This window comes from Pteropus alecto, unplaced genomic scaffold (assembly GCF_000325575.1).
Source record: "Pteropus alecto unplaced genomic scaffold, ASM32557v1 scaffold3, whole genome shotgun sequence".
Taxonomy (NCBI): Eukaryota; Metazoa; Chordata; class Mammalia; order Chiroptera; family Pteropodidae; genus Pteropus; species Pteropus alecto.
The window spans coordinates 5,406,674-5,432,346 of record NW_006442484.1 but is presented as its reverse complement, the minus strand read 5'-3'; the positions used below and the strand labels follow the sequence as shown (position 1 = coordinate 5,432,346).

The 25,673-nt window shown below is 36.8% G+C and overlaps 1 protein-coding gene across 1 annotated transcript in view; it reads right to left on the bottom strand.

Moving 5' to 3' along the window:
• CLASP1 (cytoplasmic linker associated protein 1) overlaps nucleotides 1-25,673 on the bottom strand; it is a gene marked incomplete at its 5' end in the record, with an annotated part of 217,294 nt that overhangs the window by 46,205 nt on the left and 145,416 nt on the right. Inside the window, 7 exons of the mRNA XM_015596443.2 lie at nucleotides 6,022-6,165; nucleotides 7,196-7,274; nucleotides 9,553-9,716; nucleotides 16,006-16,008; nucleotides 21,547-21,610; nucleotides 23,450-23,694; nucleotides 24,976-24,999. Coding sequence (XP_015451929.1) covers nucleotides 6,022-6,165; nucleotides 7,196-7,274; nucleotides 9,553-9,716; nucleotides 16,006-16,008; nucleotides 21,547-21,610; nucleotides 23,450-23,694; nucleotides 24,976-24,999 — 723 coding nt within the window. The remainder of the gene's footprint in view (nucleotides 1-6,021; nucleotides 6,166-7,195; nucleotides 7,275-9,552; nucleotides 9,717-16,005; nucleotides 16,009-21,546; nucleotides 21,611-23,449; nucleotides 23,695-24,975; nucleotides 25,000-25,673) is intronic.

The following is a 25,673-nucleotide window of genomic DNA, read 5'->3' as shown; positions in this document are numbered from 1 at the left end:
GTAAAGGTTTGCACTCAACATGGCTATTTCTTTAGGAAGGAAGTTAATAATAAAACACACCAAAACATGAACATTTACACAGCCACACACATATACGCACATACGCTGACACAAATTTATATTAATTATAGGTTTCTTCAAAATCTTCTCAGTGTCTTCACAAGGGTAACCAGTATTAATAATCTAAAATGCAAACAGCGAAGTATCTTTTTTCGAATTAGTACACAATTTTAAATCTACCTGTTTACAATTTTCTTCCAAGTTTCCTTCTCCGAGCCCAGAGCAGGTCGAAGCTGACCTAGTGGGGCAGTCCTCACCTACTCGACTACGCTGAGGCGGGGACTGGTGAACAGGAAAGCGGGCACGATTTAAGCAGAGAGAAGAAGCAGGTGCTTAAACCACGGTTATACATAAGCTGAAAAAGTATCTGGCTTATTTTATAAAAACCGTCTACATATATATAACCTGAAAGCTAAGAATAGTAAGAATAATAACAATAACTACCAGTTTTAGACCTCGACCATTTGCTAGGTCCTTAATAATAGTAATAATTCATCCTACAAGTTTTAGTATTCCTGCTCTAAGTAATGAAATGGAAGATCAGAGGTCAAAATGAGGCCTGAAAGAGGCAGTCTTCGTTAAGCTGAGATTCAAATTTTATCTGATGGTAAAACCCTTTCAGTAGGCCATGCTACCTATCTATAACTAGAGATTTAAAATTTTTTCAATCTCTGAAATTTTAATTTTTAAAGGCTATTTATATACTTTTCCTGCTCCAGACAACAGCATCTTTCTACCTTCTAGGTTTCTTTGCCATGCCTTCATTTCCCACATTTCTCAAAACATTTAGGGGCTAAATTTTATCTAACAAATTAGACACTAAACGTTAGAGAATCGCCTATGATAAGGAAACACACTGGGATTCTGAATGCTAAAATATAAACATATCACTCAAAATTTTATTGTCATTAACACATTCACTTTGATTAATGGAAAAAATCTTCCTAATGCTGGAAAAAATTTGGTTTTCCATTTGTTCCAACAGCAGCAGCAGCAAAACCAAAATAACCCTCAAACAATAATAGCAGGAGCGACAACAGCAAATTAATATTTAGTTATGTTTTTATATTCTTTATTATAATTAATCCTTCCAATAAGGCCTAAAGCAAGTATTAGTATTCCCATTTTATGAATAAAAAAACAAGAATTCAGAGCTTATATGACTTGCTCAGACCACTAACAAGTGGCAGAGGCAGAAGTCAAATGGAGGTCAAATTCTAGAATCTACTTTCTACTGTTAATACATTATATTATCAACACAAGCAGAGTACATTAAGAAAGGTCTAGTATACTCCTGTATGGCTTGATCGACACTAGTCAGGACTCCCACACTTAAACAATGGTTTCCCTGGGAATATTGCAGACCACTTTAAGTCTGGGTGGGGCTTTCCCAAAGAATCCCAATCAGTCTCAGCCTGATAAGCACACTGGTGACTGGCATGTGTTCTGGTTTCTGTTGCACTTCTTCTCTCCTTTTCAAAACATCTTAGATTTGTAAAGACCTCTCGCCAATATGAAACACCTCAAAACACTAAGATAAAATGGAAACAAAATATTAAAAATATTGTTAAAGCAAAAAAATCAGAGCTGTATCAGCTTAGAATGTTTCCGAAGTGCTTTCCTAAATATGGCCTTACAGATAAGGAGAATGAATTACATGGACTGCACACTCCCCAAGTACTGTTTGCATAAAATTAATATTCTCCAAGGATGGGGTCAATATGAAAGTTTAATGCACAGATTTCAGACTCTTCTAATACTTAGAATATAACTTTGCTCTACTTTTAAGAAATTAAAGGACAACAATAGGAGAACCTGGTCTGTGATCACAAAGTGCTCTTAAATCACAAAGACTACCCTAGCACTTGCTACAGCTTTTAATAACTCTGCAAATGATAAAGGAGGCAAAACACACATTTTAAGAGACAGGTAAGAGTATCTATCTTCAGCGCATTAAATAATCCAGACAAAAATGGCCCACTTTGTTTTTTTTTACTGCTTTAAAATGATGATAACAATTTTAGGTCTTAGAGCACAGTAACATATACATCACAATTTCTATATATTTTAATTTATTTAGGTACTACATTCATTAGACAATTGTTCAAATACATCTCAAATTCTTAGGTAAAGCAGTTGCATGACTTACAACGGCATCTATATTTATATGAAAGTACAATGGATGGTACATCAAAACAGAGCATTTAAGTAACAATGAATCTATCTCCAGGAAGGATTAATTTGTAATGCCCTAATGTACAGTTTGTGGATAAGTAATCATGGGGCAAAAGAACACATATTTGAATACTGTGCCTTAATACACCAATTTGAATCAAATCACAAAGCTTTACTAGCCAGTGTTGGTGTGTACAACTAAAAGCCGAACAATCTAGAGCCACAGACATCATAGATGGGGGGAAAAAAAAATCTAGAGGGTTCTCAGAAAGTGAAGATGCATCTGCTAAATTTAATTTCATCACAATTTGGCACAGTTAGGTAAAAAAACCTCCCTATTTAAGTAAGAGCTATGCCAATCCACTGAAAGACCAAGATTTCTGCCAATCCAGAGAGACCAAAGCCTTGGCAGGCAAAACACTTAGAAGGCCCGAGATTCTCATCTCCTGCTGCAGAAGCTCTGCACAATCCCCTCTCCTAGAGTGTGTGGGACTCATGAATATGATGGAACATCACACCATTAACTGTTATATGGCAGAAGGGATTTGCAGATGCAAATGAAATCAGCTGTTTATCATACTGAGGATCTCTTGGATATGCTGAGCTGCTTCCCTCTTGCTGTTTTCAGGATTCTTTCTCTCTTTGTCCTCGACTTTCAATAGTTTGATTATGATGTAACTAAGTATGGAGCTTTTTTCAAATCCTACTTTGGAGCTTGTTAAGCTGCTTAGATGTGTAGATTAATGTGTTGTAGTTTTTTTCCATCAAATTTGGAAAGTTTTTTAACATTATTTCTTCAAATGTTCTCCTGCTGGCTTTGAAGAAGCAAACTGCCATGTTGTGGTGAGGATCACGTGACAGGAGATGACAGGTAGCTTCTATGAGCTGAGAACACCCCCTGTTGACAGTCGGCAAGAAAGCAGGCATCCCAGCCCTATACATCTGTAAGAAACTGGATTTGGCCAAGAACCAGTGAACTGGAAAAGGGGCTCCTGCCTCAGAGGAGATTGAGGACCCAGACAACACTGTGACTTCAGTCTGGTAAGACCACGAGCGGAGGACCCAGAGAACACATGAAGACCCCTGAGCCACAAAATTGTAAGATAATAAATTTGTGTAGTTTCAAGCTGCTAAGTTTGGGGTAATTTGTTATGCAATAGAAAACTAGTACAGAAGCCAAAAGGAGGGGAATTTCCAAGACTATGGTTTTGAAATTGATGGCTTCAAAATGTTACTTAAAATTAGATCATTTCTCTTTGGGTATTTGGCATTCATTAATTCATTCAAAATATTTATTAAATGCCTACTTTGTCTTAGAGGTATTGTGCTATGAGTATATAAGGTAAGCAAAAGTAGGAAGGTGGGGTAGGCACTAAGGAATGGCAAGGCCAGGCCTAGTCTTTAAGATAATAAGGACCTAGGCTGGGAACCAAGAGAATTAGTGGCAACCACATCAAGACTACACCAGCAATCTGTATATACAGTCTTGAGGTTCAACTCTAGGTAATCATCTAAAATAAAAGGTCTCAACTCTGTGCATTAAAAATCAGACAAGAATGGAGGAAATCCCAATTAGACACAACACAATGTCCATGCTCTACTCTGCACCAAAGTAAAATCACCTGGGGGAGAGCCCAGGTATCTAGGAGGACTCTAATTGCAGATAGGACCAAGTATTATTGATGTCAAGCTTTTCAAATTCCTCTGAAGATCAGGATTATCATTCCAGAACCTGGGTTTGAACTCAGTTGAATATGAGCTGTTACATAGGTCTCAGATGAGGAAGGAGAACAAGTGAGGGTAGGCACCAGAAGTAGAATGCCAGTGGAGACCAGGCTTTGTGAAAAGCACTATCTGATTCAAAGTATTGAAATTAAGTGTTAAAGATCACACAGTAAGTGAACCTTGTGATTGCTGGCAATCAGTTTAATATCCTTACCATATCTGACTTAAGCTAGTATTAAAATAAGTTGACTGTTTTGGAGCCCCAGACTAGATTAGCTCAAGGAAAAAAGTTCCTGTAATGTCTCGATTAGAAAATTTAAGACAATAAACCCTAGTTCACATTTTTAATATGCTCTTCCAGAGAAGGTAGACATGATGGCCAAGTTGCTTTCACACAGGTCCTATTCATTGTCATGTGAAGCTAAAACACGTTTTAGCTCCCCAGGAGGGGATTCTTAGGTAATACTTAATTACAAAAGCACATACTCACATACACGTTAGAACTAAAGATAGAAAGCTGCACTTACTGCTTTTGTATTTATTGATCTTGTGATTTTGAAAATCACAGCAGAAATATCTGTTTCTGACTTACAAACCAACCAAATCATTCAACCACCTCCCACTGTACCTCCCTAATCCAAAACAGGCTTAATGGTTAAAGCAAAGGTTGGCTGTTGAATGCTCTTTTGATACATGTTGAGAGATTTTACAAAAGGATCATGAATCAAAAATATTAGTTAATATTAGAACAATGATTTTGAATAAGTGCTTTAATAAGACTTGCCCTTGCTCCTTTGATCTTGAACGACTTAGTTTATTACTATACGATGAATGACAGAAGTACCTGGATTACGGCCCCTCCAAAGAAACCTTTTCGATAATGCTTTAGTTCTTGAGTTGCATTACAGAAGGAGCTAAGTGTTAATTTGCACTTAGAAATACACCGACCTTGCTAACTATTCTTTGGAAACATCGTTCCCCTTTTCCCTGCTTAGACTCAACTCATCTGCATTATCAATTCTGTCCCAAGGCCAAAGGACTTACACTGACTGGTAGGGATAGATGTGGATGGAGTACAGTACAGAAGAAAAAAATGCAAGCTTTGTGATTATATACAAATAACTAAAATCAAGTACTTTTAGTCTGAAAGAAGAAATCTGGCTTTTAAAAGTACTTTATACATGCTAGTTAACTTATATATAAAGTAAAAGAATAATAGCCACATGTGAAATTCGAGTGTAGAAGAACAGGACACCGACAGGAAGGGAATAATAGAAACAACAAATGCAGTAATGCCTTATGCTTGTTTTGGTGTCAGGAATTGATTAAATGCTCTACACATATTAATTAATCTTCATAATAGTCCTGAGGCAGAATACTATCTAGTAACAGAAATAGCAGTATCCTGTGCTCTCTACTATGTTCTATGCCTCTCAATGTGCCGTTTCAGAAGAAAGTAGCAAATATTTCTCTTCGGTGGCTTAAAAACAGCAAAACACCACCTTGGTATCAGGGTGTCTCAAAAATCTGAATTTCACCCCCTCACCTCACATCCCCCAAATCAAAGAGAGTGTGTTCCAAGTGTGGCATATAATCGGAAGTTTTTGCGCTCTTTTCAAATTCTAGAATTAATTATATCTCTGCAAACTTACAACCGCATTTTACCGTTAGGCACCTCAAGGCCAGGTAGCCTTATATCTGCAATTCTATATTCAAAGAACATGCCACAAAACGAATGTTAAGAGAAACCAATGTCCTTTTAAGAGATACTAAACTACTAGTGCTTTCACATTAAAAAACATAAATAGATGCCTAAGAAAACCATGAACCCATCATACAAGATTTCAGATTTTCGTTTTAATATTCAGAGACTGGAACAAGGTAGAGCTGGAGAGAGAAGAGAAGGGGCAAGAGAAAAGTCTGGGTTTTCAAAGAAAAGCTGTGACAGATGTTTATATGTAGGTGCACTGGGTAGTTTGCAAGTTTCTAGACAATTTTTTTTTAAACACATACTAAGAACAGTCTGTCATTAGAGCTGCACTGCAGCTCTCTTGGACATACCTTTCTCACATCTGAACTCTTTGGTTCTGTTGTCCAGGTTATAATTCTAGAAACAGCAAGCCTGGTCTCACTAGAGTTTACAAAATCTGTTGGATCCATCTGCCTGGCGAGAGACTCAATGTACTTCAGAATTGCAACTTTGACCTGAAAGATCCAATAATTATAAACATTAAGCATACTTTTTGAATCTTTGAAAAGAATTCTTCAACTGGTGACCAGAGAAAAGTAAACATACTATTGAGGGACACCTCCTTTCTCTTGGATTCATGTTTCCACATCTATCAGGACAAAAACCATGAAATGACTGAGAAGTACGATTAAGAACAGGAAGAGTGGCATGTAGCTTAATACTCTTCATTTTTTGAGCACCATGCCTGCAGAAAAGGAGGTTCTGCTCCTCATGTGTGCTGTAAAACACATAGGCCAGGGGCTCATGTGGGGAGCTGTGGGATTTCCAGCTCTGCCACCAACTGGTAAGGGCAAGTACCACTCTGTGGTTAGTACTGCTTTACAGACATTCTAGGTCATGCCTTGCAAGGCAACGTTTTCAGTAATTAAGCTGATATGCTGCCTTAACTTTTCCATTACTGTCTCAATTAGTTCTGACCTCACAAGAAAAGGGTTATTACTGATTGGGCCTATCCTAAAAACCCAACAAAAGTTAATGATAGAAGAATAGATGATGTACATGAACTATCTTAAATGAATACATATCCTCCCTCATATTTAACTGTTATTAAACGTATAATTTTATAACATGTATTAAGTAATTTTCACATGTTAGGATATTTTTAATATTAATTTTTAAAAATTCCATTAAGATACCTACCTCACCACATGAGTATTTTTTAGTTTAAATATTGTGACAGAGTAATAACACCCAAATGTTGGTAAAGATGTGGAACAACTGGAACCCTCACATATTGCTGGTAGGCATATAATACAACCATTTTAACAGTTTAAAATAAAGTTAAACATAAAGCCTACCCAATAAACCAGCAATTTCTCTATTGGGTACTGAACCAAGAAAAAAGAAAACATGTCCACCAACAGGTATACAAGTGTGCTCGCAGCAGATTTATTCTAATGGCCAAATATAAGTCATGTATAAAAAGTAAATTTCACACAAATTTGGCTTCTAAAGGTTGAACTGCAATGACAAATCGTTACCCACCTTGAGGTTCGGAGTCTGAGTTTGATCCACAATAAATCTCATCAAAATGTTAAATTGTTGATCAAATGGAAAGGAGTCCCTAGGTTTAAAAAAAAAAATGCTTGTTTTTAAAGAAAAATTGAATACAAAAAATAATGTAAAAACCATTTAAAAGACAAAAATTCTGTTGTAGATTAATATATGTTAAAGGAAGCCTGTTCACATTTTTTAAATAGTACTTTTCATTTTATATAAATACTAATGTTATACACATTACATAAAAAATTTAGAAACAGGGAAATCTTGTTAAACCTCCCGAAACACATACCAAACCTACTTTGAGTATGCTTTTTAAAAATTAATACTAAACAATAAACTAATAAGGAAGAGATTCTTACCTGCCTTCTAGGGATCTGCTCATCTTCTCTCCAGCTACCTTTCTGAATATTGCTTACACAAAAAACACTGCAAATTCCCAAATCTTATTTTTACATCCTGAACACACTGCTTATAGCTGACCTTGCTTAAGCTAATTGCACTGTCCTCCTTGGTCCTCTACCTGGGTGACTGCTAACAATCTCTATTTGGTATAGTAACCACAAGAAGTAGTGCCTGTGGGATACTCAGTAAGGAAAATCTCCACCCAGCTACAAAACACACACAGAACCCTGGGGGCCCTAGGAGCCCCTCTCCTGCTCCATTTCTTACCTGTTACTGATTCCTTTCTTTAGTTACCTCACATCTTTGGTCCAACTGAGTAACCCTGAGGGCTCTTGGTTAAAGAAAGTCAGTGCTCTCTTTCCCCTTAATTACTAGTATTAGTGTAAAATTGCATAACAGAGTCAATGTGCATAACGCCATACTAACAAGAAAGATAATGCAATGCAAACATCTATTATAATTGAGGCTGAGCGACTGACTGAACTGCTGTTTTTAAACTCTCTTAGACTTTTCTCAATCTACAGAAGTATAGTGAAAAGAAAAGGGCTGTACATTCAAAACTACAAAATCACAGGAAAGATGTGAAATTTAAATGAAATATAAGAAAAATATAAAGCACAGGGCGCATACGAGGTACTAGTATTACCAGTATTAAAATTACTAATAAGAAGTGAACTTGACCATATAGCACATTCTTTTCTCCCATAACTATTTGCATCCAGGAAGCTATGAGGACCACCTCTGGAAGCAAAGTATTCTTTATAATACGTAATTTAAGTGACTCGTACTTGCTATAAATTAAAGAAGCAAGGTCAACAAACCACACATAAAATGTTTCTCCTTTCTCCTACAAGAAGTAACTGGTGTGTTTAACCTGGAAATGTGCCCTGCTGTTAAGTACAGCCAAAGGAAAGGAAACTGATGCAGAGTTACAGTCAGGTCTATTACCTGAGGAACAGCTCTCAGCCAGCACTGAGCCCTCGATACTGACTGATCCCAGATAAACTTAAGCAGCTATACATCTCAGCTGCTGAGAAAAGGGGAATAATAAACATACTTTAGAGACTTAGATCAAATCTACTGAGAACAGGATTCTTAAAGGAAAGAGGCATCCGAGAAAATTAATAGGAGGGAATAACTGTTTTCTTTAATCACCAAATTTTAGGGATATAATCATAATATTCCCACAATCCTTAAAAGTATGAAAGGGACCTAGTCTTTCATAAATTCACCTAAATTAAGTGACCTATAGGCCAAGCCTGGCTCATAAATGTTCATAAAATAAAAAAAAATTTCCCAAATGTATTAATTACCTTACATTTTTGATCATCCTTGAAAAGCAGTACCACTGGACCCATGTTCCAACATGGCCACAAACGCCCTCCATCCTATCGTAGAACCCCCCATTTCTACCTACTTCGCTCATTTATTATCAGCTGGATCAGCCTAGCCCTTGTAGCCAATGCTTTATAAATCCATTGCCATACTGGTATATAAGAATGTTCTCCAATTCTAGCTTATATGTGGAATCTTAAAAAAATAAATAAATAAAGCCAAACCCAAAGAAACAGAGAGAATAGTGGTTGCCGGATGTTAGGGGTAAGTGAAATAGAGAGATATTGGTCAAGGGTACAAACTTCTAGTTATAACATGAATAATTTGAAGTTCTAAAGTGCAGCACAGTGATATAGTTAACAATACTGTTCTATATACTTTAAAGGTCTTAAGAGAATAGATCATAGATGGTCTCACTATCACCACCACAAGAAAACAGTAATTATGTGAGGTAAAAGAAGTGTTAACTAACACTGTGGTAATTATCAATATATACAAGTATCAAATCATCACGTTGTATACTTCAGAGTTATACAATGGTCTATGCCAATTATATGCGAAAAGCTGAAAAAAATGGTCCACCCCCCTGCCAAAACACTTACCTTGTGACATCTAGAGCCTTCTGAACTTTTGCTTGTACAGATCCAAGTAAATCTGCTCCCATTTTCTTAAGTAATTGTGTGAGAAGAACAAAAAGCCAGTCTTGCAAGTCATCCTTATGAATTATTATAAAATCCACAAGAGTCTCTAAAAACATACTGAAAACCTAGACAAAAATGAAAATCAAACATTTCACATATTTAATTCATAATTTCCTCCAAAGTCTCCAAAACATTAAAAATGCCTATACTGGCTTTGCCCAGATTCTTACAACTTACATTAACACAGTTAACAACTGGTCATACTATAGAAAGCAAATATTTTAAAGAAAATAAAGCAAAAAGTATGGGAACTTACTCTCTGATGTGAATTCCACAGCAAACCAGGCCATGCAACAAAACAAATTCCATGTTAGTCCACAGTGCATTAATAATATTTTCATGCAGTTTCTTAAAAGACTTGAAAGGGCTACAATCTGATAAAATGGTCTCCCCTCCCTCAAATGCCTTTAAAACTCAGTACAGAGAGAATGAGCTTTGCTGAAAAGTATTAGTTTAATCTAGAAGCTTTCCATTTTTTCCCTTTCTTTAAAAAAAAAAAAAATTTAACCATCATAATTCTATACTATTATTGTTCATTCTCTAGCATTCAACAAACGCTGTTATAGGAAGACTTCAGGTCAAGGTGGTGGAGGTAGATGCTGTGCTCCCCTTCTTCCATGACCACATCAAAATTACAACTAAGTTATAGAACAAACGCCTCTGAGAACCACCTGAAGACTAGCTTATAACTAAGGATATAAAGAATAAGCCACAGAGACTGGTAGGAAATCTTATAACTAAAGATAAAAAGAAGAAGCCACAGAGACTGGTAGGAGGGATGGAGATGCGGAACTGGCTTGTCATATACTGATGTGTGGTGGTTAAGAATCAGGAGGGATATCTTGGCTATATGTTCCTCCTGAGGAACAAGGGGTCCCAGAACCACACCAGGTAACCCAGCCCAGGGAACCATAACTGGGAAGATAAGTCCCTAAAACATCTAGCTGAAAACCAGTGCAGACTGTGTCCAAGAGAGACAACAGGCCACTAGAAACAAAGGCATTGCAGGTCTTAAAGGGTCTACACACAGACTCACTGGCTCACAAACTCACTTGTTCAGACGCCAGAGTAGGAGCAGCAACTCGAAAAGCACCAGGGACATACAAGGAGCAAGTAAATTGATTAGCTTCAGGACAAGAGTTGAAGGGGCAGAGGTCAGGACACCTCACATAGCTCTCTCCAGTTGGAAGTGCTAGCAGTTGCCATTATTCATTTGTTAAGTCTTCCCCCATCCAGCTGGCAGGCACGGGTGAGCACCAAATCTGAACTCTCCATCAATCTGGCTAACATTGTTCACCCCACCCAAGTTACAAGCTGAGCCTGAACTTCTGTCAGTGGATTTTCCACACAAGCAGCCAAACTCGGCCCATGCTGTGGATTTCTAAAGTCTCTCAAAAATCAACAAACCCCAAAGAAGCAGCAGCTAGTCTGTGTTCCTGATACCTCTTCTTAAGTGGCCTCAAGCCTGGTACCAACGGCAGTCAGCCTCGGTTTACGCATAGCCTCTTCCAGGCACCTCCACACCCAGCACAGACAAACCTTGCAGGTCATTTTGTAGGTCTGGCCAGGTCGCCCCAGGCTAGACACAGGAATCAGCTAATATGGCCTGCAGAAGAGTCCCTCACAAGAAACCTCAGAACCAAAACACCCAGTGGCTGACTTCAGACCATATCAGAGTACCACCTAACCGGCCCCACAAATGACGTAACTAAAGGGCAGACTTGGCAGGCACCAGAACCCTGTTAAAGTGATTCATGCTCTGTGCAGTCAACCCCCGCACAACAGTTCATCCATTGCAGTCATAGCCAGTCCCCATAGCCACTCAGCCTGAAAGTCAATCCCACCCACTGATGTGCCAATGGCAACTAAGGCTCAACTACAATAGAAGGGCACACACAACTCACACCAGGCACACCCCTGGAGCACCATGCTCACGTGACCAGGGAGTATGTACCACTGGGACCCATAAGACACCTACTACATTAGGCTATTCTGCCAAGATTGGGAGATGTAGCAGATCTGCATAATACATAAAAACAAAAACAGGAAGGTGGCCAAAATGAGAAGACGAAGAAACATCTCCCAAATGAAAAAAACAGGATAAAACTCCAGAAAGAAAACTAAATGAAATGGAGGCAAACAATCTACTAGATATAGAGTTCAAAATACTGGTCAAAAGGATGCTCAATGAATTTAAGAAAAAAAAGATGAAATCAGTGAAAACTTACTCAAAGAGATAGAAACTGCAAAAAAGGACCAGTCAAAATTGAAGACTACAATAAATGAAATGAAGACTATATTAGATGGAATCAACAGCAGATTACATGAAACAGAGGGTTAAATCAGTGATCCAGTGATCTGAAAGACAAGGTAGCGAAAAACATCCAATTGGAACAGCAGAAAAAACAAAAAAAAGAATAAAAAAAAGTTGGATAGTTTAAAGGACTTCCGGTACAACATCAAGTGTGCCAACATTTACAGCATAGGGGTACCAGAAGGAAAAGAGAGACAGGAATTAGATTGAAAACCTATTTGAAGATGTGATGACAGAAAACTTCCCTAACCTGGTGAAGTAAGTAGACATACAAGGCCATGAGGTACAGAGATTCCCAAACAAGATGAACCCGAAGTGGCCCACACCAAGACATACATATTTAAAATGCCAAAGGTAAAAGACAAAGCGAGAATTTTAAACATAGCAAGAGAAAAGCAGTTAGTTACATACAAGGGAACTCCCAAAAGACTGTCAGCTGATTGATTTCTCATCAGAAATGTTGCAGGCTAGAAAACTGAAGTGATGAAAAGCAAGGACCTACAACCAAGATTACTTTATCCAGTAAGGCAAACATTTAGAACTAAAGGACAGAGAGTTTTCCAGACAAAAAAAACGAAAGGAGTTCACCACCACCAAACCAGTATTACATGAAAACTTAAAAAGATTTAAGAGAATTTTTTAAAAATCAAAGATATAAATAAGAATATATAGCGAAGAAAAAAGTTCCCACTGACAAAGGCAAAGACATAATAAAAAGAGTGGATCAACCAACAATAAAGCTAGTACAAAGGTTAAAGGCCAAAATAGGAAGATCACATGTAATTACAACAGTAAATTAAGGGATACACAGGAACACGCACACACAAAAAAGTATAAAATAATGACAAAAAAAATGTGGAGGAAGCAAGTAAAAATTGTAGAGATTTTAGTATGTATTCAAGCTTAAGCAACCATCAACTTAAAATAGATTGCTATATATACAGCTTGGTATAAAAAAGCACATGATAATGACATCAAAAATCTTATCTAAGATACACAAGAAATAAAGAGGAAGGAATCCAAACACAACACTATAGAAAGACATCAACATACAAGAGAAAAGAGTAGGAAATAAGGCAGGAACAGAGAATAACTACAAAAAACAACCAGAATACAACTAATAAAATGGCAATACCTACCAACAATTATTTTAAATGTAAATGGACTAAATGCTCCAAACAAAAGACATAGAGTGGCTGGATGGATAAGAAAATAAGACCCATGCATATGCTGCCTACAAAAGACCCACCTGATATCAAAACACACACACAGACTGAAAGTAAAGGGATGGAAAAAAAATTGTTCCAACATAGACTTTAAAACAAAGGCTATAACAAGAGACAAGGAAGGATGTTTCACAATGAAAAGAGATCAATCCAACAAGAGGATATAACTCCTGTAAAAATTAACACAACTGACACAGGATAATCTAAATATATAAAGAAAAGCAAATATTGATGGACATAAAAGAGCATGACAGTATTACAGTCACAGTAGGGGATTTTAACACCTCATTGACATCAATGTACAGATCATCCAGAGAGAAAATCAACAAAGAAACAGTGGCCTAACAACACTTCCACCACATGAACTTAATATTTTTAGGACATTTCACCCAAAAGCAGTATAATATATACATTCTTTTTAAGTGCACGTGGACCATTTCCCAGGATAGATCACGCATATTAGGCCACAAAACAAGTCTCAATAAATTTAAGAAGACTGAAATCATATCAAGCATCTTCTCCTATCACAGTAATATGAAACTGGAAATCAATTACAAGAAAACTGAAAAACACATGAACGGAGGCTAAATAATATGCTACTAAACAATTAACGGGTTAACAACGATATCCAGAAAGAAATCAAAAGATACCTGAGACAAATGAAAATGAAAACACAATGACTCCAAATCGATGGGACACAGTCAAAGGAGTTTTAAGAGAGAAAGTCATACCAATACAGCTTACCTCAAAATCAAGAAAAATCTCAAGGAAACAATCTAACCCTACACCAAAAAGAACTAGGAAAAAAAAAAAAAAAAAAAAGAAGGAAATTAAATAAAGATCTGGGAGGAAATGAACAAAATGGAGCCTAAAAAAAAAACCAAAAAACAAAAAAAAACCCCACGGATCAATGATACCAATAGCTGGTTCTTTGAAAAGATAAAACTGATAAACCTTTAATCAGGCTCAAAAAGAGATGGCCTAAATCAAATCAGAAGTGAAAGAGAAGTGACAACTGACATCAGAAAAATACAAAGGATTAAAAAGTACTATAATTATATGCCAACAAAATGGAAACATAAATGAAATGGATAAATTCCTAGAAACGTACAATATTCCAAGACTGTATCAAGAAGAAACAGAAAATGTGAACAGACCACTAACTACTAACAAAATAGAATCAGTATTCAAAAATCTCCCAACAAAATTCCTGCATCAAATGGCTTCACAAGTGAATTTTACCAAACATTCAAAGAAGAATTAATACCTATCCTTCCCAAACTATTCCAAAAAATTGAAGAGGCAAGGATCTCAAGCTCATTTTACAAGGCCAGCATAAACCTATAACCAAAAATGATATTACAAAATAATTAATAATGATGATGATGATGATGATAATAATAATAATAATAATAAGGCCAATATCCCTGATGAATACATATGCAAAATCCTGAAAAAAGATAAGCCAGCCGAATTTGACAATACATTAAAAAGCTCATACAATGTGATCAATTGGGATTTATTCCTGTGATGCAAGGTTGGTTCAATATCTGCAAATTAATTAACATGATATACCCCGTAAACAAAGTGAAGGATAAAAATCATATGATCACATCAAAAGGTGCAGAAAAAGCATTTGACAAAATCCAGCACCAACTTATGATAAAAACTCTCAGTAAAGTGGGGATAGAAGGAAATATCTCAACATAATAAAGACCATGTATGACAAACCCACAGCTAACATACTTAACAGGGAAAAGCTAAAAGCATTTTCCTTAAGATCAAGATCAAATCAAGGATGTCTGTCCACTCTCACCACTTTTATTCAATGCAGTATTAGAAATCCTAGCCACAGCAATCAGACAAGAAAAAGAAAGAAAGGCATCCTAAAGACTGTCTATTCAATAAATGGTGGTGGGAAAATTGGAAAGAAAGAAGTAAAACTGTCATTATTTGCAGATGATATGGTAGTACACATAGAGAACCCTAAAGTCTTCACCAAAAAACTGTTAGAACTAATAAATGAATTCAGTAAAGTAGGATACAAAATTAATATTCAGAAATTGGTTGTATTTTTATATAACCAGAACAAACTATCAGAGATATTTAAAAAAAAAAAAAAAAACCATTTATGATTGCATCAAAAAAGTAAAATAAAATACCTGGAAATAAATTTAATCAAGGAAGTAAAAGACCTGTACTTGGAAAATTATAAGACATTGAAGAAAGAAATTGAAGATACAATTAAATAGAAGGATATACCATGCTCATGGATAGGAATAATTAAAATTGTTAAAAGTTCCATACTATCCAAATCAGTCTATAGATTCAGTATAATCAATCCTTATCAAAATGCCAATGACAATTTTCACAGAACTAGAAAGAATAAGGCTAAAATTTATATAGAACCACGAAAGACCCTGAATAGCCACAGCGATCTTGAGAAAGAAGAACGAAGTTGGAAATATCATGCTACCTGATGTCAAACTATACTATAAGGCTATGATAATCAAAACAGCATGGTACTGGCATAAAAACAGGCATATAAATCAATGGAACAGAACAGAGAGCCCAGAAATAAATCCACACCCAGATGGTCAATTAATCTATGATAAAGGGGGCACGAATATACAATGGGGTAAAGAATGTCTATTCAATAAATGGTGTTGGGAAAACTGGGCAGATACATACAAAAAAAATGAAATTAGACTACCTTCTTACACCATATATAAAAATAAACTCAAAATGAATTAAAGACTTAAAATGTAAGACCTGAAACAATAAAATTCCTAGAAGAAAACACAAACAGTAAACTCTCTGACATTACTTTTGGTATTATTTTTTCTGACACAGCTCCTTGGGAAAGTGAAACAAAAGAAGAAATACAAAAATGGGACTACATCACACTAAAAAGGTTTTGGGTGAAAAAAGAAATGGCGTAGGTGACAGAGGCTCTGTTCATCCCTCTGGCGACCAAATCAAAGTTGTGATGGAAACAAGGAGCAGCAGCCAGGAAAAATCACCTGGGATCTAGATGAACAAGCCATATGACTAGGGAGAAATCCAAGAAAACACCCTACAACAGCAAGAGGTAGGACAGGGCAAGGATGCAGGGCTGCCTGGTCTCCAGCAGCTGAGTGAGACGGAGGCTGCGGCAGCGGCAGCTGCAGACGTCTCTTAAAGGGGCCATGTCCGTGAGCACACTTTCGTGATGATGGACCTGCTCGCTCTGGGCACCAGTGCTGATTCGGCTGCGCACAGGGGGCACCGGGGATTTACAGAGAGATGTTTTCAGGGTGAGGGCCGAGGCAAGACTCGCTCTGTACAGAAATGCCTGTGGTATCCACTGTTGCTTGATAAGCCCTCCCCACCTCCAGTGTGCGGACACAGCGCCGCCATAGCTGTGACGTCATCAAACTGGATAACAGAGGTCACTCTGCCCAGAGGATTCCCTGAAACCTCGCCTCCCTCAACTCGCGGCCCCACCCAAGCCACATCCAGGTGTATCCTCAAAGAGTGAGGTGCTCCTTGTTGAGTAGTGCCTAAACTCTGGAGGCAGCTGGCCTCGGTTTCTGGTGTGCCTTTTGAGGCAACTATAAGCACAGCTTCTGTGGATTGCTTGCTGAATCTTAACAGACAGCCCCGGAGGAGTAGAGGCTTGGGCTAAATTTAGCCTGCAGCAGAACACCTCCCAGGACTGTGCCACTGGACATCTACTCCACAAAGCCACACTAATAAGACCGGGAGACTTAGAAGCTTTGCTTAATACAAAGACAGCCAGCCAAAATGGGAAGACAAAGAAGCAGAAACCATATGAGAGAAGAGAACAGAGATCCAGATATAATGGAGTCAAGTAATCTAACACTGGTTTAAAGATGCTCAACGAACTTTTGGGAAGTGTAGATAAATTCAGTGAGAACTTCATAAAAAACATAAAAATGGAATGGAAATTATAACAGAGAACCAGTCTGAAATGAAGAACACATTATCTGAGATGAGAAATATATTAAATGGAATAAACAAAGGAATAAACAAAGTGAATAAAGAAAAGGATCACATGTCCTATCTAGAGGACAGGAAAGCCAAGGATATGCAATCAGAACAGCGAGAGATAAGATGCCAAGACTATAAAAATAATTTAAGGAGCATATGGAACACTATTAAGAGTCCAAATATCTGTCTGATCGGCGTAACTGAAGAAAATCAAGATGTTGAACAGCTATTTGAAGAAATAATGATGGAAAATGTCCCTCACCTGGTGAAGGAAATGGACAGAAAACCCCAGGAAGCTCACAGAACAAAGCTATCATTTAGAATCGAAGGACAGATAAAGAGCTCCCCAGACACGAAAAAGCTAAAGGAATTCATCAGCACCAAGCCAGCATTACAAGAAATGTTGGAGGGACTTCTTTAAGAAGAAAAAACATGTATCAAAAACAGGAATAAAGAATGATGACAACTACATTCCTATCAATAAGTACCTCAAATGGAAAAGAATTAAGTGCTCCAACTAAAAGAGTGGATGAATGGAAAGGAAAACAAGACCCTACATATTGCCTATAAGAGACTCACTTCAGATTAAAAGACACAGACTAAAAAGAAGGGAATGGAAAAACATATTGCTTTGATGGACCTAGAAGGTATTTAAGTAAGACAGAGAAAGATAAACTATATGATTTCACTTATATGCAGAATCTAAGCAATAAAAAGAACAAACTAATCAAAAACAGACTCACAAATATAGTGGACAATTTGGTGGTGGACAGAGGGGATGGGGATTTGGGGGGCTGGGAGAATGGGGTGAAGGGTTAAAGAAGTACAAATTAGTAGCTGATGGATGGTCACAGGGATAGGGAGCACAGCAGAGGGAATGTAATTAGCATTAATACGTTGGCTAGGTGGAGGGTCAGAGGAGGGAGGGAGAAATTGGGGGAATCATTTTACGAACTATATAGACGTCTAACCAAGGTATTGTATACTTGAAACTAATTAAATTAAAAAGAAATCATTTGAACTGCAAAAAAAAAAAAAAAAAAAGTTTTTGCACACCAAAGGAAACCATCAACAAAACGAGAAGATAACCTATTAAATGGGAGAAGATACTCACCAATGATTACTCCAATAAGGAGTTAATATACAATATATATAAGGAACTCATACAACTTAACAGCAAAAAACACGATCTGATTAAAAAACGGGAAGAGGATCTGAACAGACATTTCTCCAGAAGAGGACATACAGATGGCCAAAAGACATATAAAAACATGTTCAACTTCACTAATTATCAGGAAAACACATCACATCTGTCAGATGACCATCACCAACAAATCAACAAACAAGTGTTGGCAAGGATGTGGAGAAAAGGAAGCCCTCGTGCACTGCTGGAAAGATTGCAGAATGGTATAGCCACTATGGAAAACAGTTTGGAGGTTCCTCAAAAAATTAAAAATAGAAGTACCTTATGACCCAGTAATTCCACTTCCAGGTATTTACACAAAGAAATCCGAAACACTAATTCAAAAAGATATATGCATCCCTATGTTTCACTGCAGCATTATTTACAATAGCCAAGATATGGAAGCAACCTGTCATTCAATAGACGACTGGTAAAGAAAATGCGGTACATATATACAATAGACATCATTCAGCCATAAAAAAGAACAAAATCTTGCCATTTGCGACAACATGGATAGACCTAGAAAGTATTATGCGAGTAAAATAAATCAGACAGAAAAAGAGAAATGCTATATGATTTTACTTATATGTGAAATCTACAAAACAAATAAAACAGAAACAAACTCATAGATACAAAGAACAAAGTAATGGTTGCCAGATGGGAAGGGTTGGGGGGGTTGGGTGAAAAAGGGGAAGGGATTAAGATGTACAAATATCCACTGATAAAAACAGTCACAGGAATGTCAAGTACAGCACAGGGAATATACTCAAAAATATTGTTAATAACTATGTATGGCATCAGGTGGGTACCAGACTTATTGGGGTAATTACTTTCACATCTTAAGTTAATATACTGTATGTCAAGTGTAAGAAAAAATTTTCTGATACATAAAGATTACAATGTGACACTTATTCAAAAAAAATTATTATAGGATGAGGGAGGAAACTTGTGTGTATGTTTCTTTTCGTTTTAGTCGTCTATTTTAAAGTATGCCAATTCAGATACTGTAAAGCACTATCTTTGTAAAGAGATATTACAAAAGCCATGAAAATCTTTTATAAACGATTATGGCTTAGAATAAAAGGCGCTAACAGCTCACGTAACTGTCATGCTGCTGTGTACTCATTACTGCTGTCTAGGAAGAGAGAGTCACAGTGGACTATCCCTGAACTGATTTCAGAGAGCTAAGTAGCACTGTGCCCCCTACTTGGTTAATGAGTCTTGCTCTTCTGGGACAACCCAGCCATCATATACTGTCACAGCACAGCAACTATTAACCACCATGGGTCTCCCATGAGACAGCTCAGAAAAAAAGTCAATGAGCCCCAGCTGTGGGAATCCTAGCTTAGCTCAAAGACAGCTAATAAAGAATAACTAAACTGAGACCTCCAAACTCACTGTACAAGAGCCTTCTGATGGAAACAAATTTCCTTCTTTATCCTCACATTCTGGTTCTGAATCAGCAATCTAGAGGTGACAGGTAACAGAAATTTCATCAATGTCCAAAACCATCTAATATCCTTTAAATCTTACTGTTTTTAACACTATCTTAGAGCAAAAACTTGATAATTATATCTTTGGTATCTGTGTGGTTCTCGTACCTGGAATGTTTCTTCCATCACCTACTTAAGACTGCTAACCTTTCGGCTTTCAATTCATATGTCACTTTCTTGGGGAAACCTCCCCTATCTACTCCACTGAAAACTCAGTTCAGTCTGTGATGATGTATGTGACTAATGGTTAAAGTTCAGCTCCCCCAAGTCTGGAAGCACTCAGGCAGGGACTGTTTCTGTACTACTCACTCCTGTGTCACCAGCATTTAGTCTAACATCTAACATAATAGGTAGTTAATAAATAGTAAAAGAAAAAAAAAAGGTGGCATCCATCTTTCTTGGATCTTAGTAATATTGTTAATGTTAACCTTACTGTGAGGGTCATGTCAGGAATTTTAAGACATGCTTTAAGACCAATTATTGAGGAGAAGTGCTTCTAAAATAAGGAGAGAACCCTTGCATTCATTCTCCTATGTTCCCATGAGCATCTCAAAAAGCAGGTGCCATATGTTGCGTTCTGTATCCCTAGCCCACAGTGGGTACTCAGTAAATGTTGAATGACTGGGCAGATGAATATTTGATACTTCAAAGACAATTCCTATGAAGAAGAAAAGCTATGAAAAGAAGGGACATCACAAACATGGGCTGGACCTTCTGGCCATCACAGGTTTCATTCTTCCAGTGAAAGTTAGAACAGATCATTTTTACTAGGAAAACTGTAATATAAGATAGTTAAACTTTGCATATCAAACATTTAAGATTTGCTTATAGTGATTAAGGTTTAATCAATTTCTACACTTTAGTTTCTGTCCTTTATTCACCCTTTAACTTTCTTGATATCAATTCCCCATTTTCTTTCTCTACAAGCATCTCTCTAAAGGTTTCCTCCCAAACAGTGGTATGTATTTAAAATCTAGACTCCAAGTAAACTCTTATAAAGAGCCTCTCCCGGCACCACTCCTAGAAAAGGCCCTGTCCCTCACTCATGGGTGTTTTCCTGTAGCAGGGATGTCCTTGCCAGAAAGGTGGTTCTCAGGCTCAGTGCTCTCTGGGCACCCAGGAGATGTAGGCACCAGCTAAGTGGCCACCATCCAAAAAGTTCTTGAGAACAGCAAAATTCTATTTGGAGAAATAAGTTAAACTGGTTTTCCAATAAATCTACTACATAAATGCTTCCATTTTTGTTTCTTATCCTATACAGAAAAATTCTACCTGGGATTTTAAAAAAACTATTATATACTTGATTATTTTCTCACGACTATAACTTTTTTTTAAAAGGGACAATATTATAATCCAATGTTCCATTCTAGCATGTAGCTCACTGTTTGGCTAATAGGAACCACCAAAAAAAATCTGCTGAATGAAAGACTACATCTGATTCTCTCCGTGATAACTCTTACTTGAAATGTACTTTATTTATAACTTGAATTTTGTGGCCATATGAAGTTTCCAAGAATTCTATTTTTAAAAGATGTGACAAACTATTGCTGAAATTAGTGTTAAATCTATGAGGTCTAAACCGCACTATAGGGAATTCTAATTCTCTCTCATTCTTCAGTAGGATATTACACAGCTCACACAGACATGCAGAGAAGCCTGTAATTATAACGTGGTTCCCAGACTTACCTTGCTGTGAGGGTCAGCAAACATTCGTGTGAAGATCTCACACAATCTTTTCAATTCTACTCGACTAAAGGAAATAAAATAGAAATAAAAGAAGTTAAAATTTAATAAGTCAACACTTAATTACAACTTTGCTTTTAAATATCCTTTTATTTCTGTAATAAACTTCATTTAAATTTTATATAAAAGTTTTTTTTACAGTTAATTGTATTTTTTAACTCAAGATGAAATTAAAACGGAACATAAAACCGTCATAGTTTTGTTCTCATTTTAAAATGAGGAAACAATCTCAGAGAGTGATTGCCTAAGTTCATACATGTGCAAGTGGCCAAGCCATGAGCTAAATCCTGTTCATTTTATTCCAGGTCTATTTTCCACCTGCCAAAGATGAAAGCCAACAGGACAAACTAAGAAAAGCATGTGTTTTGGGGTCAGACAGACCTGGATTTTAATCTCAGTTCTTCTATAGACAAAGAGTACTCTGATATCTTTATATCCATAACAGTCACACAGGATAAGAGCTACCTGGCTGCTGAGAGGATTAAAGAAGATAACATGCCCTACCTAAAACTGTGCCCATGACAAGGCAAACACTCATTTCATTTTAGGGCCCCTTTACCTTTTCTGATTTTCAACTGTACTATTTAGTCCTATTGTTACTTCAAGGCTTGATTAGAAGTACCATCTCTTATCCAAATCATGCCTGAGTAATCCCCCCTCATACACGAGATAATTGGTTCAATGATCCTTTAACATTACTAACAATGTAATCCAGTTTAGACCAATGCTAACCCATAGATTTCTAGAGATTATTCAATGGATACTTGGTGAACACTAAGAATCAAGAAATTGTGACCACTAAAATTAAACATTCTTGAAGCAATAATCACAACAAATCATCCTCATTTGTTTCTTGACAGATCACTAGAGGTCAGAGGCTACCTGCATTTCAGAAAGCATACTGACAAAACTTATGATATCTTGATGAACAACAGAATGGAATGGGCGGGGATTAGTTAGCAGTAAGGAATATAGCAGGGTAGAGACAGACTGACTTGACGGCCACACTTGTAGCATAGCAATTCATTTGTCAGTGCTCACTTGGCTTGTAGAACCTAGCTAGGACCATAAATTTATCCACTGTCATAACTTATCTTTAAAAAATTATCTAAAGAATATAATATACTGTATTTCATAGATTCTAAGTTGCCTACTTTTTCACATTTTAACATCTCTGTAATTGTGAGATTCATCTTATAATCGACATATTAGTAATGTCAGATTTAATAAGCAGCATTTCTTCTTAGAGGCATATAAAATATGGTGTGTCAATGGTGCCTTATATTTGATGAAATATGGTATAAACACACTTTTTTGGTATGTGAATACATGCCCCATGTGAGAAAATTTATGAAATACAGAAACAAAGAAAAAAGCAAAAATAATTCTAGAGATAATACTGTTACTATTTTGGAGTACTCCTATTTTAGTATCTCTTTACTACGCATATTTATAGGTTATATATATGCATATAAAATGTATATTTTTAAAATTTTAGACTGAGACTGCTAACATCTTATCTACAACCCTAAAGTATAATAAACCGAAGCAACCTGCAGAGTTTTATTTTTCACCTAAATGGTAACCTGTACCAAGATTTCTCAAATACCTATCAGACCAATGTGGATTGTAAGGAAACCACGTTTTTATAAATCTAACAAATTATAGAGTATTTGCCAAATATTTCAAAGTCTCTGAAAGGCAAAGACTAGGTCTTAGTCATCTTACCGCCTTTAGTCTTGGAACTTTGTAAGGTCTCCATAAATAACAAGAAATCCACTTAAGCCCCTGATGAGTATAATATGGGATTCAAATTTAGCTCACAACTTTTGCCCCTCGTCCTCACCTCAGTGTTCTTTGGCTCTTCAGTAAGTTCTGCAGACCTAGAAGCCCTTCCTTCCTTTCTGACCAGTTTGAACTAGCACAGTGGTTGAGAACTTCTGCTACATCCTCGGTCTGCCGCAGATAATGGGGAATGCCACCATTCCTGGAACCATACGAGCGTTCAGAGCAAACACTCGAAGCATCACTGTTGGCATCATCGTCAGAATACATCCCATACGGCTCGTATCTCCTTCTCACAGGCTTCTTCTGCCAGGTCCAATTAGGGATGGGGGTGATTGAGGAAGAAATGGAAAGATGAAATGACCATGAGTTATACCAAACAAAGCCAACAACAACAAAGAGTTAAATGTAAAAAGATACACATACATATGCGGAGGCATCACATTTGCCCCATGCTTACAGATTAGGGAATAAAAACAGAAAAGCGGACTTCTGATAAATACTATAAATAATAAGCAGAGCAACCTGTCCAGAGAGAAAAGAATATATATAGTCTCTAGCAGTGTGTGTGTGGACTTTTCAGTAAGACAGATTTGGGTTGTGATCCTGCTGCCACCACCAACTGGCTAAGACTTCAGAAAGCCTCCTGATCTTTCTGCTTCAGTTTCTCCATCTTTGAGATGATAATAATTATTCTTCTCACAGCCTTGTGAAGATTAAATGGAATTATATGTTAAATAACCTGGCTCAGCACCTGCAAGTATGTGTACCCACAGCCCCTTCCCAATCAAAAGTCGTATATCTTGAACAATGTCTATGGGTAAATTTGTCTGAATAGTCACGATTCCTTAAGAAAGTCTCAAACTGAAATGTCAGTGGCAGAGTATCCTATGTAAAAGGATTCTTAAATTACCTGAGCCACTTTTATTAAGGATTTTTAAGTTTTACAAACACAAATCGGCTTCATTCATTTATTTTACCCTAAATATAAATAACTGTAAGTTAAACCCATAAATAACGAAGCAACAGCTATATAAAATTGATAAAATTTATAAAGTACAATTTAAGAGAAAAACAAACAGTTACTGGCTTAAACTGTACAAATATAATTTTCTAATATGACTTGTACCTATATCCCAATATGCTCAGAACAGTTCTATCTTATGACTACTGTCCCAGCATAATTATTAATAGTGCCCCCTTTCACTCCCAAAAGTATCTTTGTAGGATGATAAGTTATATGATCATCTTACTTACACACAGATTCCTAAAATAAGAAAAATGTTGAACATATGCATTCATGAAATAATAATGGTATAAGAGTAGACACAAACTGGGTTAATAGATAAAATGAAACACTACTAGAAGACACAGAGTCTGACATCCAACATAAATACTAAAACAAATGTGAGAAGTGACCGACTCCATCACTAATAAAAGCTTCACTAGATTCAACAAAATCATAGTTCAGACTAGAATTTCTATACTATACTACATTTTTTTGTTGTTGCTTTCCCTAGTTCCTAAAGGAAATATACTCACAAGAGAAAAAATAAAGTTGTAAAACAAAAGTTAAAGCACTGGTACCTTGCTCCTGGAGTCTCCTAACAGCTGTAGGCAGGAAAATATTGAAGGATGGGGAAAAAGCATAGAGAATTATGTCAGAAGCATATGTGGGGACTGTTCTTGCAACAAAAGTGTACAGCAAAACATATCTTAGCAAACCAAAAACATAGGTTAGCAAGCAATTCATATCAAGCGAACAATAATAAAGAATGCTTTCTCAATGGCATTTCCTAACGCTCCTATGGCTCTTATAAAACTTTCCAGTACTTGCTATAATTCTTTGCTAAAATTCTCCCCATACCACTGAGGGACAGCTCTAAAGTCACTATTAATTCTGTTGCCTATCACTATGATACATTCTGTCTGCCGCTGAGGATTCTATTCTGTGAGGCAAGGATTGTGTACCATTCCTGCGTTTTCTCTTCTGAAGCAGGTCAATTGGAGAAACCAAGCAGTTTGGATAAAAGTAATAAGGGCAGCATGAATGGGAGCTAGAGCTCAGAGAAAAGCCCAAGTCCAGTAAAGCCAAAGCTCAGAATCTCAAGTGGTATTCTCCCTCCTAGAACTTTGCGCACAGTCCCTCATGAAGTTCTTGAAAGAATAGAGGAACTCCACCACCTCCCCTCCCCCGCGCCTTAACTGGAAGTCTCATTTAACTAAGGATTTTGCACATCCATTATTTCCCATCCCTTGACATCCACTTCCTAGGGTCTCTAAAT